The sequence below is a fragment of the Phyllostomus hastatus genome, unplaced genomic scaffold (assembly GCF_019186645.2).
Source record: "Phyllostomus hastatus isolate PE091 unplaced genomic scaffold, TTU_PhHast_1.1 phas_contig_62, whole genome shotgun sequence".
NCBI classification, from domain to species: domain Eukaryota; kingdom Metazoa; phylum Chordata; class Mammalia; order Chiroptera; family Phyllostomidae; genus Phyllostomus; species Phyllostomus hastatus.
Genome location: NW_025333921.1, coordinates 9563548 through 9578192, shown reverse-complemented (window position 1 = coordinate 9578192; position 14645 = coordinate 9563548). Strand labels below are relative to the sequence as shown.

Here is a 14645-nt window from a genome sequence, read left to right as displayed (position 1 = left end):
ATTCCAACTATGTTATTTGTTTATTTCTCCTTGCTGGTCTACCAGTGTTTGCTTAATGTATTTTGAAGCTCTGGTATATGGTACACAAATGTTTAGGATTTCTATGTACACTTGATGAATCACTCCTTTTCATTATAAAGTGCCCCTCCTTATTTCTGATACAGTAAGACAAAATTTTTAAATGGCACGACAATTCCTGTCTAGACACCTGTATAATACGTTTCTCTTGAGGGTGCATAGATGGGATGTCACTTCACTCAATCATGCTACATTACATGGCAAAAGGAAATTTACAAGATGTCCTATGGCTCACTGATTCTCTCTTTATGCATTTCTTCTAGCTTTCTTAACACATGGATTAGAATTGTAACTATAGTAATAATATCCTTTTTATGAATTTTTTGTATCATTTTTGGATTACTTTCAATTGTTTAATTTTTTCCCTCTCATTACAGGTTGTATTTCCTTACTTCTTTGTAGGCCTAGCAATTTTTTTGCCTTGGATATTGGTAAATATCCAAGCATAGTGACTTTCACATTGGATATTGTTGTATTCCTCTAAGTATTAAATTTTTTCTTCTTTTTTTGATTCCAGAGAGGGGGAAGGGAGGGAAAAAGAGAGGGGAAAAAAACATTGATGCGAGAGAGAAATGATGATCGGTTGTCTACCGCATGTGCCCCAACTGGTGACCAAGCCCACAACCCAGGCATGTGCCCTGACCTGGAATGGATCCTGCCTACCTTTTGGTTTGTGGGATGATACCCAACTAAGCCTCTCTGGCCAGGTCTCCTAAAAATATTTTTGAACTTTGTTCTGGGATACAGTTATTTGGAAAGTTTGCTCCTGTTAGGCCTTGATTTTAGGCTTTGTTAGGTGAGACCAATCCAGTCTTTAGCTTAGGGCTTCTTCTTTCCATAGATAAGACAAACCTTTTGAGTGTTCTACCCAAAGCCCTGTGAATTATGAAGTTTTCCACATTGCTTGTAGAAAGGACATATTCTTGGCCTAGTATATACTCTAGGGATAGTTCCCTGTAACTTCTTCAAGTGGCTCTTGATCTGGTTTCAGGTAATTTACTTGCATGCATGCCCTGACCAGTACTCAGCTAAACATTTGAGAAGAATCCTCTGATGGTCTCTGGGTTTCCTTGTAGAGGTCTATCCTCTCTGGCATACCGCCCTGCAAATTGTAGCTACCATGGCCTCCCTATACTCCCAAGCTCCATCTCCATGTCTGTTGATATCTAGATGGTTTCTCCCCCCTTGAGCTGTGACCTGGAAACTCTGCAGGAAGTAAGCCAGGACAACGATAGGGCTCACCTTGCTTATTTCTCATCTCTCAGGGATCACTATATTTCACTGCCTGGTGAATGATATTTTGAAAACCATTGTTTCATATATTTTGTATGATTTCTTTACTTCTTTCAGATGTGAAGGCAAATCTTATGTTTGTTAATCCACCTTGGCAGAAAGTAGAAGTCCAAGAGTTCTATTTTGGACATATTAAATATGTCTATTGGCATCCAAGTAGAAGTATCAAGGAGGCAGCTTAACTACAGGTTTATAACTCAAGAAAATACCATGGACCCAGATATACATTTATGAGAAATCAAGAGTACAGATGAATTTTAAAGCTATGAACCTTAGTGAAAACTTTTAAAAAAGGTGTTGGTAAAATATGGTTCACAGACCAAATTTGCCTCTGCCAGATTTTTTTAAGTGAAGTTTTTATAAGTACAGTTTATTGGAACACAGTTGAGCCCATTTGTTTTTATAGGCTAAAAGGCTGCTTTTGTATTACAACAGCAAAGTTGAGTAGCAGTGACAGAATCAATCTGGCCTGCAGAGCTTAAAATGCTTCCTAGCTGGCTCTTTACAGAAAGATTGATCTATGGAATGAATGTAGATAGAGAATAGCAATGGGCTGAATTCTGGAGCACACCTCATTTTTGAAGTAAACAAAAGAGAAAGCATCAGAAAGTACAAAAGTAGGAAATGAATCATGACTCTGATTTTCCAAGGTGAAATGAAAAAAAAAAAAAGTGTATTAAGAAGAAGGGCGGACTGACCATGTCAAATGTTGCAGAAGGCTAAGATGAGGACTAATAAATGATGAGTGTAGATTTAGCAAAATGGTCACTTTTGTAGTTTTAGTGAATTGGTGGTCATTGTGGGAAGGGCTGAAAGCCAATTACGGAAGATGAGAAGAGAACATGAGGTGAAAAACTAAAGACAATGAATTAGCCTTCTTAAGGACCTTAGCTAAAAAAAGGGCAGGAAAGAAATGTGAAGAAAATGTGCAATTTAGGTAGGTTTTTAAAAAATAAAAGCTATGATAACACATTCTATGTTGATGAATATGATCTAGTAAAGAACCAAAACTGATGATAAGGTGTAGGATGGGGATGGAAACAGATAATGAAGGGACAGAGAAGTAAATTGGACAAGGGCAACCAGTGGATGATACAACTGAAGCAAGTGGGGTGGGGCACCACTGTCTTTATTTCCCTGAGTTGGGCTGAGCTGGCTGGGTGGCTGCTGTAGCTGTATTAGTAACGGATAAATATTTCCAGGATTGCTAGAGGGTGTATTTCAGAGAAACACTTGGAAAAATGGTGATATTTATATTCTAATGCCAAAATGTTTTTATAATCTATAATAAAGCTAAACTATGCCCTTATAGTATATAAGTTATAATATAACTGGTAAATATAGTAATGCTAGAACCAAAGTTCAGCTACATTAATGAGTTAAAAAAATTCAAACTACCTAAGAAGTAAAATAATTATTTCTAAGACTATTTTAATAGGAAATGTTTCAAGGTTTTTAATTAAAAATTTATAGAAAAGTTTTAGAACTCAGTTTTAAGTTAAGAATGATGAACTTACCAATCCTCATCAGCCAAAAGCTTCAGGGCTTCTATCAGTGCTATTTCTGGTTTGGAAAATGGTCGTAGGTCTGACGAATCCATTATTTCTGGACTATGAGTAACAGAAGGCATCCTTTCTTTATACTGTGGAATGGCTGCAGGAGATGCTTCACCTAAAATAAAAAAACATTAAATAAAGCACCAGGGAACTCTGATACAAAGAGATACAAATGGTATTCTGATTACAGATGCTATAAATATTTCTTATAAGAACTAGTACTATTTAGTGTCCAACAAAAATAAATTATCCAAATACCAAAGCTATTTAAAACTTTACTTTTTATACACAAAATTATTAAATTACATATAATGTAAACATAGATGGGATTTTCAGTTATGAGTCATATAACAAAGACTAGCTTCCAACACTTGGCTATTATAAATTGTGCTGCTATGAACACTGGGATGCATAGGTTCTTCTGGATTGGTGTTTCAGGGTTCTTAGGACATAATCCTAGGAATGGAATTGCTGGGTCAAAAGGCAGATCCATTTTTAGTTTTCTTAGAAAATTCCATTCTGTTTTACATAGTGGTTGTGCCACTCTGCAATCCCACCAACAGTGTACTAGGGTCCCCTTTTCTCCACAATCTCTCCAACACTTGTTTGTTGATTTGTTTATGATGGTCAGAACAACAATTAAAATAAAAACATTAAAAAATTTAAAAAACACAAAGACTAGCTTTAAGAACTAAGAAGCATATGATCCCACTTTGTACAATCATGAATATATACCTGTTTTACTATATAATGGATAACTAAAAATGAAGCTTCATGGCATCTGCATATAAAGTTCTAGTTGGATTTTAAAAATATCAATTTTTGCTATTGGCACAGAACTAATAATAATATATCACAAATTCTAAGCCTATGTGTAGTAACAAGAACAATGTTTTTTCCATAATCGATTATTTTCCAGATGCAAGACATTGCCTTCGATGTTGGGGAAACAAATCATCATCTCTGAGTGCTCATGGTAATTAATGCCCTGAGGGTACTGCACAATGTAAGGCATGAAGTGGAGGTGTTGGAAAGGAAAAGATCAAAAAGATCAAATAGAATGTGTGATGGCTTTTATAAAGGGGTAAAGATTTATTAGCTATTTTTCATGTTTATATTACTCTTAAAAAGGTAGTGTTAGGCAGTAGGAAATCACTACCATAAAAGTATTTATCAATCATGCTATTTGTAACAAAATGTTACGTGAAATACATGAGATATACAAATATTTCACTTGATGTTGTATGCTAATTATGGGTTCAAATGCATTTAAAATTCAAAGGCAATAAGGTATTCCCAATGTTAGTTTACTTTTACTTATTATTTTGTGCCAAATCTTATCACTGCTTTTAAAAACTTTACTAGATTTAATTTTCTCATAAAAGCTGAGTTAGATACTCTCATTATTTCTATTTCGCTGCTGTGAAAATAACTGAGTTTAATACAAGGTAAAAAATTTATTCAAAGTCTCAGTGATAATGAGTGTCAAAGGCAGGATTTAGATCCAGGTCCACTATCACCTTTGATTTTGTATAAAGAGGTTTAATGAAAACTTCCCGCTTTCAAGAAATTTATCACATACCTGACAGGGATGTTCAAATAGATAAATATGGCATTTTGGGTTACTATAGTGATAAATTAGTAACAGCTTTTGCTAAAATAAATCATACATGATAAAAATGGTTTGACAACAGATATAATAAATAGGCCTAATTTTAATTTTTTAAAAATTTTATTTATTGATTTTAGAGAGGAAGAGGAAGGAAGGGAAACATTGATTTTTGTTGTTCCAGTTATTTATTCCTTCATTGGCTGATTCTTGTATGTGCCCTGACCAGGACTCAAACCTGCAACCTTGGTATATCAGGAAGATGTTCTAACCAACTGAGTAACAGTGTTAGGCAAAAATAAAAAAAATTCAATTACACTTCACATTCAATATTATTTTGTATACAAATATGGAATGCTTCACAAATTTGCGTGTCATCTTTGCACAGGGGCCATGATAATCTCAGTGTTGTTCCAATTTTAGTATATATGCTACTGAAGCACTCACCCTCATGTTATTATTTTTGGTGATTCGGCTGTATTCTCATTAGGTTTCATATATAAGACTGGTATGTATAACTTGAACAACAATTAAAATTAAAAAAAAATCCTAACTTAAAAAACAAAACAAAACTGGTATGTATAAATAAAATACTTCAGCTTTAGAATGTCACAACCCAGAAAGAATAACAAATACAAAATACCAGCCATTATTTATTAAGATTTTGCCTGGCATTGTGCTAAGTGCTTCACTTACATGATCTAATTTCATTCATTCAAGAGCCCTATCTGAGTTATATTATTCATACATTATGAAGAAATTGATGATAAAGTTTTACATATTCCTTTTTCTATATCTACTCCACCTCAATTATAGAAAGAATAAGTCATTATGGAGATGTAGACAAACACCAAATTTTCAGCCTTGTAAGTTATATCAGTATTCATTTTTTCATCTGAATACACCTGAAAAAATGAAACAAAACTAAACAAAATTGTAGTCTGGAAAAGGAGCTATTCTGAATATGAATATCAATCTCAAGCAGTTATGATCAAACTAAGTTTTTTTTTTTCAACTTCCCCTGTAGACTGATATTTTTATAAAATACAATAAAAGTGTCATAGTGATATCACACTGTTAAAATAGTTTCTGAAAGTTTACTTTCACTTTTTGTACTTATCTTGTAAGCGTATTGTTCTGTCAAATAATACAAGGGTAGACTTTAAGGAAGCACTCTCCTTATACTTCCTAGAAACAAAAATGTGAAGCCTCCATTATAGGCAAAAATCACAAAATTGGTTGATGTCTCTAGCAAGAGTGAATACCTGAAACTTTATGACTTGTTGCTATTTGTACTATTTGCTACTGCTAACTAATAGCTTAAGTAAGGAGTTTGGTGTGCTTTTCTTCCCATAGATTCCCATTTCACTATTAGTGTCCCACCTGACACTAACAGTGAAATTATTTGAGAATGCTAACAGGCTTAAACTTCATGAACACCTAACACTTAACCAGTTCTTAGGGCCATGTTTATCCAGTAATTTTATAGGCCAACATCTCTCATTAGGTATAATCTCAACAATTATTAGTTCTGAGGACACAAAATTTTTTTAAACAAGTTTTATCTTATTTTTTAAAATTGAGGTATGATCAACAATATAGCATTATATTAGTTTAAGGAGAATAACATAATGATTCAGTATTTGTAGACAGTGCAAAATAATCACTACTGTAAGTCTAGTGACAATTGTCACCATATAGTTACAATTTTTTTCTTTTAAAATTTTCATTAATTTTTAGAGGGGAAAGAAGGGAGAAAGGGAGAGAAACATCAATGTGCAAGAGACACACACATCGATCAGCTTCCTCTTGCACGCCCCCAATTGGGGACCTGGCCCACAACCCAGGCATGTCCTTGATTGGTAATCGAACTGGCAACTTTTTGGTTCAGAGGCAGGTGCTCCATCCACTGAGCCACATCAGCCAGGGAAAATTTTTTTTTTCTTGTAATAAGAACTCATTTTTAAAAAATATTTTTATTTATTTTTAGAGAGGGGGAAAGGAGTAAGAGAGGGAGAGAAACATCAATGTGTGGTTGCCCCTTGCACACCACCTACTGGGGACCTGGCTTGCAACCCAGGCATGTGCCCTGACCGAGAATAAAACCGGCAACCCTTTGCTTCGAAGTCCAACACTCAATCCACTGAGCCATATCAGCCAGGGCAGAACTTTTAAGATTTACTCTCTTAGCAACTTTCAAATGTACCATACAGTATTATTAACTCTAGTCACCACTCCGTACATTATATCCCCATTGCTTATCTAATTTATAACTGGAAATTTTGTACCTTTTGACTCCTCTCACCTATTTCACCCTCCCCCACCCAAACCTCCTTTTTGGTAATCATTTTTAGGATACAGATTTTAAACAGTTTTCAAGACATCTTGCATTATAAAAGAAATACAAGCTAGAAAGAACCTCAGGCATTTATCTAGATTAGTTCAAATCTCTTTTATATTTATCTTTGAGAAGGTTAAATATGTTGGTCAAGGTCATATTGCAAGGTAAATATGCTGTACAAACCTACAGTATGTGTAGGCTTCAGAATGTGTCAAACCCTATAGTGGTTGCATTTTGATTAGGAAAAAATGTTTCAGCCCTTGGTGCTTGCTTGGGAATTGTCACACTTACTAGAACTTGTATGAATCACAACGCCGCCCCACAAAATAAAAATGCTTCATTACTCAGCCCTTGTTGGTTTAGGCACTCATCATGAGTTTCAGAACAAATTAACAATCAGTACTGAAGTACCAATGTATTTATGTATTTTTTTCTATACTCCCTGGTTTTCTTGTTTGCTATCTAAACTTCAGACCCCATAAATTTAAGATTGTTTATTATAGTTTACACAGATTATTCCTCACAAATAACTAATAATAATAAACAAAAATAATAATCCTTACTACTGTTTGTTTTAGTTCCCACAATGATTCATTTCAATTTCTGATTTAACTTAATTGCTACTATAACTAAGACCTCTTCAATATTTTTAAAAACAGTACAGGAGCTTACTCTTGGTCAGGCACAAAACCCTGGAAGTACTCAATGAGAAGCTGAATAAATGAATTATTGCTAGTTTTGAAATGCCTTTGTAAGTAGCGTTGGCACAAATGGAACATTTTGAAAGACTAGGAGATAGGATCACACTTATCTGTGTTTCTATGGAAACTATTTGAATATTTGTTTTATATGGATTTTTACTCAGTTTTCAAATGCTACTAATGAGTGCCTCTCAGCTACCAAGCAAGCATCTGTAGCTTGCACATTGGCAGAAAGAGCCAAAAGCTTAGTATTGTGACCTGTTTTATAAATAAATTATCTTAAAAATTAGGCAGTGGGATATATTTAGTGTGACCATTTGACACGGCTCACATTGCATGTATTTTCACAAGTGGAAATTAATGTTTTTATTTCCCCAAAGGCTGAGAAAATTATCCTAGAGGACTGAGGAGTTGATGGTTTTTGTTATTTTAAAACTCCACGGGCATGCCCCTTTCTGGTTGGGCATTTTTATTTCCAGTATGTGACTCCTGTATAAAGTTGGCTGTGGATTCTCACAGGGAAGAGCAGATCTGGTCCTATGCCAGTAGAAGGAAATGGATGAATAAGAAAGGCCCATATCCCCTGCTGCTGACAGTGGCCAATGTCTGCCATAGTGGCTCAGCCCTATTCCAAATGTCCACAGAGGTAGCTGTGACGTGGCCCAGGGCCCCTTGTTAACTAACTGGCCTGCTCTTGTCAAAGCCATGTCCAGGGAAGGTGCACTAGGCCCTTGGAGGCCTGCTTGAAGAGACTAGGGACATTGCCTTTCCACCTGGACTTCACTCCCAGGATAAGTTGCACAGTTACAAAAGAGTCAGCAATGTAGTACAGCATTTGGCAGTCATTTTAATAAATTCAAACACAGTTAAAAAAAAAAACACAATACAGGAAACATGGAACCTACTCCTGGCCAGGTATAGAACCTTTAAGTACTCAGTGAGAGACAGAATAAATGATAAAGATAATTTTAAAAAATCATGACCTAACACAAACCAGCTTCACAACCTCAGTTACCTTACCTATAAAATGGGAAATCACTCCTCACCAAAACAGATATTTGCAGGGAATACAGAAGAGATCTTTGAGATAATGTGGACTTTTAACATAATTTAAATATTTATAAGGGCAGAAAATGAGGCCTGTTTCCAGGTCACAAATCTAATTAAAAGGCAGAACTGATATTCTGTTGGGGACCACTTTGTGTGATACTGGGAATTATAGCCCTGTGCAAGCCAGGCCTTGAATGAAGGTCTATAATGTAAGTCTTAACCAGAACACTGGGAATGCTGGGAGGCAGGCATGACTTGGTACCAGCACTGAGGGTTTCCATGGGAAATCAGGTCTAAAGAATGCATTATACCCCTTGAGACTTGTTTTGCATTAGCCCTGTTGCCAGGAATCAGATACCTAAATCCAAAGCAGAAGGAGTGAACTAATCTCTTGAACCATGCCTTAATGACCCTCTGGAGTCAGCATATCTAACAGGTCCTGACCCAAGGCAGACCTCTGGTTTCCTCAATTGTCATCTATAGATAATATCTGTTTTCTGTAACTATGGCCTTTAGACATTGATTGATGAGCTTTGCATGCATGCTGTATACCCCTGAACATATAGTTCTTAATACAAAAGCCTCAAGGCTCGGGGCTTCTCTCCTCTGAGAAACTAGGCAGCCTTTTCTCCCCAAGCAGATCTTACGTTGATAGCCTCATTTCACCCTCATTTCACCCGTGACTCCAGGACACTGAGGAATGGGGTCCCCCACATCATTTAAAAAGCCAGATCTATCCAATGACTCCTACTAATTTAGTGCTCTCTCCATCACAAAGGAACTATCAGATGTGGTCTCTTCAGTTTAACAAGCATTTGTGACATTACTCTTTACATTTAAACAAGTTGACTTACGTGAATCTGAGAACACTAAAGAAGATGACCTTTTAAAACTGGCCCCATCTTTGAAAACAGGGTTGAAAGTAATGTTCTCTAAAGAGCAACTCTCATTTTTAGATATTCCCACCTCATCTTCAAAAATATTTAAGTCTAGAAAAGAGAAAAACAATCAATCAGCTTTCTCTTTATGAGAAATAATATTTATTATAATAGAAGCTACTGGGTCTTGCAAAGTTCAACATATTCCACTAATAGCCATGCATATCAACTTCAGCTAAATGATAGTACACTAGCTTTCAAGAATTACTAGTTAGAAAAACACACCACAAGCAAAATTCCACTTACTTTCAGATGCCATTTTCTCAGTTCCTATATGTTTCATTTGTCCCCCAGGATTCTGTTCCTTCTTTTCACAATCTTTAATGTCAAAAGGTTCTTTTTCCTCTCTTCTCTTTTGTTTTATCTTGTCAAAAGTAGATTTTGAAATAGAGATTTTGATCTGCATGAAAGAGTTGAAATATCTGAAAGTATTCAGGAAATTTGACATTTAAAATAACTACCTTCATCTGAGACAACTACTTATAGACATTAAATATCTATATACAAAATAAACTATATATTTCTTAGTTCTTATTTCAGGAATTCTAAAATAGAGTAGAATTATTTGGTACTAATATCCAACTGAATTTGTACCTCAGGATATTAGTCTGTTACTCGATTATATCCCAGAAAATTATTTATGCATACACATATATATATACATGCACAGTATAAAATATACTAGATGCTTTATACCAGAATGTGAATATATTTGGTGGAAAAGAAAAACAATTTATTATTTAAATGACTGAACATCAGAATTTTCAATTATATTAAAATTTTAAAAATTTTAATTGAATACTTTCACCAACCCAAATCTGATACAAAACAATAATTTAGTATAGGCTTAAAGTTACCACCCTAAAAATTAAGCAAATACCCTTACATCTTTTTCATTCTCAACATCAAGATATGATGGAATACTCTGTTGAACTGCTCTTCCATAAATCCCTGATGGTGGTTCAATATTTTGTTTAACTGAAAATTTATCCCCATTTTCCACAGAAGATATCACTGATTGGCTGCAGGTTGCTGGTGCTGAATTTGGACTTCCAAATACACCTGAAATCAATGAACAATCAAATTACCATTGAATATTTATGTGATGTCCCTCTGGGTAACACAGTTTAAGACAAGGCTCTTGTCAGCCTGGCTTGGTAGCTTAGAGTGTTGTCCCAATATGTCAAGGTCGGGGGTTCAATCCCCAGTCAGGGCAAATACAAAAATCAACCAATAAATGCATAAATAAGTGGAACAACAAATCAATGTGTCCCTCTGTGTTTTTCAAGAAGAACTACCATTTAAATTTAAACTATGGTAAAACTGCCTTAGCTATCCTAAAAAGGTATTAGAAGTATCCAAACTGTAGCTATTATGTACACAAAAAATGTCTTCTCATGCTCTTTAAAATCAATCAATAAAAATTTAGCCCTGCCTGGTGTAGTTCAGTGGATTGAGTGAGTGCAGGCTGTGAACCAAAAGGTCACCGGTTCAATTTCCAGTCAGGGCACATGCCCGTGTTGTGGGCCAGGTCCCCAGAGGGGGCCACATGAGAGGCAACCAAACACTGATGTTTCTCTCCTGCTCTATCTCCCTCCCTTCCCCTCTCTAAAAAAATTAATAAATGAATTTTAGAAAATTAAAAAAAATTTTTAAAAATACAAGGCTATTGCCTTCAAGAAATAAACATAGTTAACATAAGAAAAACATAATAATCATAAACATAGTTAATAAGAAAAACATTAAATAATCATAGAACATAAAAGCATATACCTTAACAGAACGATAAGAGTATCACAAGACATAATGTCAAATGACATACATAAGTGCTGAATTTACAGGAAGAAAAGGCCAGTATGCTCTATGTTTGAGATGGTTTCAAGGAACAAAGATTTGAGTGGGGATTAGAAACACAAAGGATTTGGAGACAAGAGGAAGAGGGAAGGACATCCTATAAAATAGGGATGCTTAATAAGCAGAGCTAAACAAGTATAAAGCCTGTATGTGGAGTGAATAAATTAGTTTGGTTTGTCACGAGGCAAGTAGAAAAATAACAGAAAATAAGTTTGTAAGAGTAGGTTGGAAGCAATCTGAAAAGGACCTTAAAATAACCTAATGAGACTCTATCAGGCAAGGAATTTAGAAACGCTTTCCAGACATTTCATTCTATTTACCAAAAATAAGATGTATACTCTTGATGCCTATCATTATGTTCTAGTTTTTCAATTAAAAAATAGACTAGTTGGGATGTGGTAGGGGAATCCTTTCTCAATGTGTATGGATGTCAAATGATCAAGTTTTATACTTTAAATATCTTACAATTTTATTTATCAATTAAAAATCAATAAAGCTGGAAAACCCTACCTAATTTTAAAAGATATTTGCAAATGTGTTTCAAAGGTCCCCTAAACCCCCTGAAATACATAACAGGTGTTAATTCTGATTTGGCTAGACACTATATAAGCAGTGATAAAATTATATTGTTATATTGATTACTAAAAGCTTACAAATAAGAACTACCATTTTAATTTAAACTATGCTAAAACTGCCTTAGCTATCCTAAAAAGGTCTCAAGTATCCAAACTGTAGCTATTATGTACACAAAAAATTTCTCTGAAAATCACTGACATGAATTTACTGTAGTCTAGAGAATAGAAATGTGAAGTATTCACTTCTAATTCTTTTTTTTAAAGCATTCTTTTTTTTTAAGATTTCATTTATTTATTTTTAGAGGGGGAAGAGGGGGAGAAAGAGAAAGAGGGAGAAACATCAATGTGCGGTTGCTGGGGGTCATGGCCTGCAACCCAGGCATGTGCCTTGACTGGGAATCGAACCTGCGATACTTTGGTTCGCAGCCCGCACGCCAGCCAGGGCACTTCTAATTCTTTTAATTTAATAACTTTTCAAAAAGGAAGTTCTATTCAGCACCTGAATCACACTCTATTCTTTATTGATATATTTTGCTTATGTGTGAAGAACATAAAATATAATTAGAAAGCTAAATAACTTTAAAATACCTTTTCCAACAACTACTACTGAATCTTCTGATAAGGTATTTGTGGATGTGATGTCACAACTGGAAATTTGTTGTAAATTTGATGATGGCCCTGTAAATCCTAGAGAAAAAAAAACCCACATTTAAAAATACTTATTATATACTATATAGTATTTTAGGATAGCATAATATGGTATTTTATTTTCCTTTTTTACAATGTTTTTATTAAAAAGTGGAAATTTATTTCATACAAAGAATTTACAATGTATTTACTCACACATGTTCATTAATTCAACAAATATTTATCACTAGAATACTTAGTATAAACTAGGCACCAGAAAGAAAAGAAACCCTCCTTCCTTTAAGAAGTTTACACATGCCTGGGTTAGTGGGAAAGATGCACAAGAAAATAGGCAGAGCATGACTGTCAAGTAACAAAAGGGTAACCATGAAGTAAAGCCTCTAACCCATGGAAACGGATCAAGTCAATCTCATAGCAATCTGCACTTTCCTAGGTTAACTTTTACCTGAGTTTGTAATTATTTATTTAATTATCCTCTCTCCCATTAGACTTTAAGCTCTATGGGGATAGAACCTGTGTCTAGCTTTGATCATCATTCTTTTCCAGGGCCAATTAGTACAGTGCTTGGCACATAGCAGGTATTCAATATATCTATTTCAGATGAACGTTATAAGGCAGAAAAAATAAGCAAAATACAATTAATTTAGGGCCTATGAAAGAAAACTATGGTAAATTTAATTTAAAAACTGCTTAAATAAATTAAGCAAATATCCAGTCAAAAGAGAGGTATAGTAAACACAATACTTGAATCCTCCTACAACCAAATCAGAATTACAACTAGACTACAGAACAATCATCACTCATAACCTCCAGAAATCTAGATGAACTGAAATCCTACAACTAAAGATATAAAGAAGAAGCCACACTGAAACTGGTAGGAGGGGCAGAGACAGGGAACAAGCTTATCTCACATGCACATGAGGGAGATAAAAATCAAGAAGGATGTCTCAGCTCTGAAGGTGCCCCCTGAAGAAGAGACAGAGATCAAAGATTTGAAAAGCTATGGGAAAGTGACAGAAAACTTCCCTAACCTGGTGAAGGAAATAGACATTCAAGTCTAGGAAGTGCCGAGAAATGCAAACAAAATGAACCCAAAGAGGCCCACATGAAGACACATCATAATTCAAATGCCAAAAGTTAAAGACAAAGAGAGAATCTTAAAAGCATCAAGAGAAAAGCAGTTGGTTACCTACAAGGAAGATCTCCTAAGACTGTCAGCTGATTTCTTAACAAAAACTTTGCAGGCCAGAAGGGACTGGCACAAAATATTCAAACTAATGAAAAACAAGATGTACTCTACCCAGCAAAGCTATCATTTATAATTGAAGAACAAAGAGTTTCCCAGACAAGAAAAAGCTAAAGGAGTTCATTATCACCAAACAAGTATTGTAAGAAAAGTTAAAAGGGCTTTTTTAACAAGAAAAAAAGATTAAAAACATGAGTAATAAAATGACAATAAATACATATCTAGCAACAATGAACTTAAATGCAAATGGATTAAATTCTCCAATCAAAAGACATATATATGGAGGCTGAATGGAAAACAAAACAAGACCCTTACATATGTTGTATACAAGAGTCTCAGTTCAGATCAAAAAATACACGTAGCCCTGGCTGGTGTGGCTCAATGGATTGAGTGCTGTCCTGAGAATCAAAGGGTTGCCAGTTCAGTTCCCAGTCAGGGCACATGTCTGGGTTGAGGGCCAGGTCCCCAGCAAGGGGCATGTAAGAGGCAACCACACACTGACTGATACTTCTCTCCCTCTCCTCCTCCCTCCCTGCTTCCCCTTTGTCTAAAAATAAATAAATATTTTTTAAAAACCCCATACACTTAAAGACTGAAAGTAAAGGGGTGGAAAAGATATTCCCTGAAAATGGAAACAAATAAGCAAACAATCAAAAGCTGGGGTGGCAATACTTATACCAGACGAAATAGACTTTAAAACAAAGACTATATAACAGGAGACAAAGAAGGACCCAGTAGTTCCAGCTCTGGGTGTTG

At 35.0% G+C, this 14645-nt stretch overlaps 1 protein-coding gene and 1 pseudogene across 1 annotated transcript in view; both read right to left on the bottom strand.

The window, feature by feature from the left end:
* Positions 1-14645, bottom strand: part of TOGARAM1 (TOG array regulator of axonemal microtubules 1) — a 105297-nt gene that overhangs the window by 43464 nt on the left and 47188 nt on the right. The window contains exons 10-14 of the mRNA XM_045848612.1: positions 12584-12682; positions 10453-10628; positions 9813-9966; positions 9483-9617; positions 2889-3042 (exon numbers count right to left, since the gene is read on the bottom strand). Of these exons, the coding sequence (XP_045704568.1) occupies positions 2889-3042; positions 9483-9617; positions 9813-9966; positions 10453-10628; positions 12584-12682 (718 nt within the window). The remainder of the gene's footprint in view (positions 1-2888; positions 3043-9482; positions 9618-9812; positions 9967-10452; positions 10629-12583; positions 12683-14645) is intronic.
* On the bottom strand, positions 4880-4979 carry LOC123825350 (annotated as a pseudogene).